Genomic DNA, 1,599 nt, shown 5'->3' on the forward strand with positions numbered 1-1,599 from the left:
AGAGAGAACAGCTGTATAAGCTGCATGTTTGTCAGACGGTCCCCAAGCAAATGCAATCCTCTGTTCGTCATGAAGGCTTTTTAGCTGCTCAGGCTTGGTCAGCCAAGCTCAAGTTCACTCCAACAATGTCCAGTGCCGATCCAGTTAGACCATGGAAACGTGTCATTGTAGGCTGTTTCATAGTCGTCCTTCTCTTTGCTCCAGGTCTTTGTGTCCACAGTCGAGCGCCTGTTTCCATACGTCACTGTAGTCCTGGCTGAGCACAGATGGCCTCCTCGGATCCCAGCGGCGGTGTCACAGAGGGTGGCTCTACACCTGAATGCAGCCTCGCTGCCCACGGGGCAGGAGCAGCTTTATGCTTTACTGGGAATGATGGACAAATACGACTTTATAATTGAGGTGGACACAAAGAAAGGTGGTGCAGCTGTCACTGTGGTGAAGGAGCTCCGTGCACAGCGTGCAGGCAGAGCAAGCAGAAGCCTGTATATTCTACCTCAGTGATCACAGAGCAGGTTTAAATGTGCTTTTATAGTCACCACAGAGTCTCAGTGTGTATATAAATGCTGCTGCTTTGGGTTGCTGAAGTTAACATCATTATACTGTATATATATGATTCAATGATTATTATAAAATTCATAATAAATTCTATTAAAGGAACCAAGTCCAAAACCAGAATTAGCCTCTTAGCCTGTGTGAGCCTGTCCGAGGTTTGTGATTCAGCAGCAGCTGAACACAACGCACACGTATGAAACTCTCTCCTGCTGCAGCTAACATTTCACATGCAGCCCGCCTCTCTTACTGACTGCAGCACTGCATTATTTGCATCCATAAATGTGTCTTTAAAGTGTCGCTGCTGCCATCAGTGCTCTCAGTCTCACTTGGTACTTTTAATGCTGATTTTTGAACGTTTACAACAAAGAAAATCATCCATCACTCGATTAAAACAAGGAAAAATACAACACAGCACTTTATTGTAGTTCAGTGGAAAAAGTGAATATTCATGTTTTAAACCAGCATGTCACGTTGAACTGCAGCAAACAGTTATAGTGTTAAAATGAACCTGCATTAAGTACAAGCCCACACCTGTACAGCTGTTACAGTCATGTACCTTTAACCTACAAACATGAACAGCAGCTCAGTCACTGACACAGCGGCTGATTTTACTCACTTAACACGTCGATTGTTACTGCTGACCTTTGTATCAATCCATGAAATGATCATAAAGTCTTCCCGCCACATAAACCAAGCAGGCTGTAGCGTCTGGTGCTGAGGAGAGCCTCGGACAGGCTGCTGCCACTGTCACAGTCTGTTCCTGGTCAAGTACTGGCTGCAGGAGCAGAAGGTGTGGTAGAAAGAGGAGGACAGGCCGGCAATATCTGTGGAGATGTAGGGAAGGACCTCCGGAGACGCCTGGTTAAAGTAGCTGATCTGAAAGAAAGACAACATACTAATAACAGCCAGCTGTGATAAGAGCACATGTACGACTGCTGCTTTCCTCACCAGGGACTTGTTGTCTTTGGTCTCCAGTATGGTGAATCCAGCACACAGAACCTCTCCTCTGTTATAGCCTTCAGTGGGAGGGTGAGTGGGCAGGGACAC

At 46.2% G+C, this 1,599-nt stretch overlaps 2 protein-coding genes across 2 annotated transcripts in view; one reads left to right on the forward strand and one right to left on the reverse strand.

The window, feature by feature from the left end:
• The window catches only part of fam151a (family with sequence similarity 151 member A), a gene marked incomplete in the record, with an annotated part of 5,324 nt that extends 4,480 nt beyond the window's left edge, over nucleotides 1-844 (forward strand). The window contains 1 exon segment of the mRNA XM_005950504.3: nucleotides 205-844. Within this exon segment, the coding sequence (XP_005950566.2) occupies nucleotides 205-501 (297 nt within the window).
• Nucleotides 845-954: 110 nt separating this feature from the next.
• LOC102301824 (acyl-coenzyme A thioesterase 11) overlaps nucleotides 955-1,599 on the reverse strand; it is a gene marked incomplete in the record, with an annotated part of 27,903 nt that continues 27,258 nt past the window's right edge. The window contains 2 exon segments of the mRNA XM_042215687.1: nucleotides 955-1,428; nucleotides 1,501-1,599. Of these exon segments, the coding sequence (XP_042071621.1) occupies nucleotides 1,300-1,428; nucleotides 1,501-1,599 (228 nt within the window).

This window comes from Haplochromis burtoni, unplaced genomic scaffold (assembly GCF_018398535.1).
Source record: "Haplochromis burtoni strain Fernald_Lab_line unplaced genomic scaffold, NCSU_Asbu1 Contig_794, whole genome shotgun sequence".
In the NCBI taxonomy this organism is placed as follows: Eukaryota; Metazoa; Chordata; class Actinopteri; order Cichliformes; family Cichlidae; genus Haplochromis; species Haplochromis burtoni.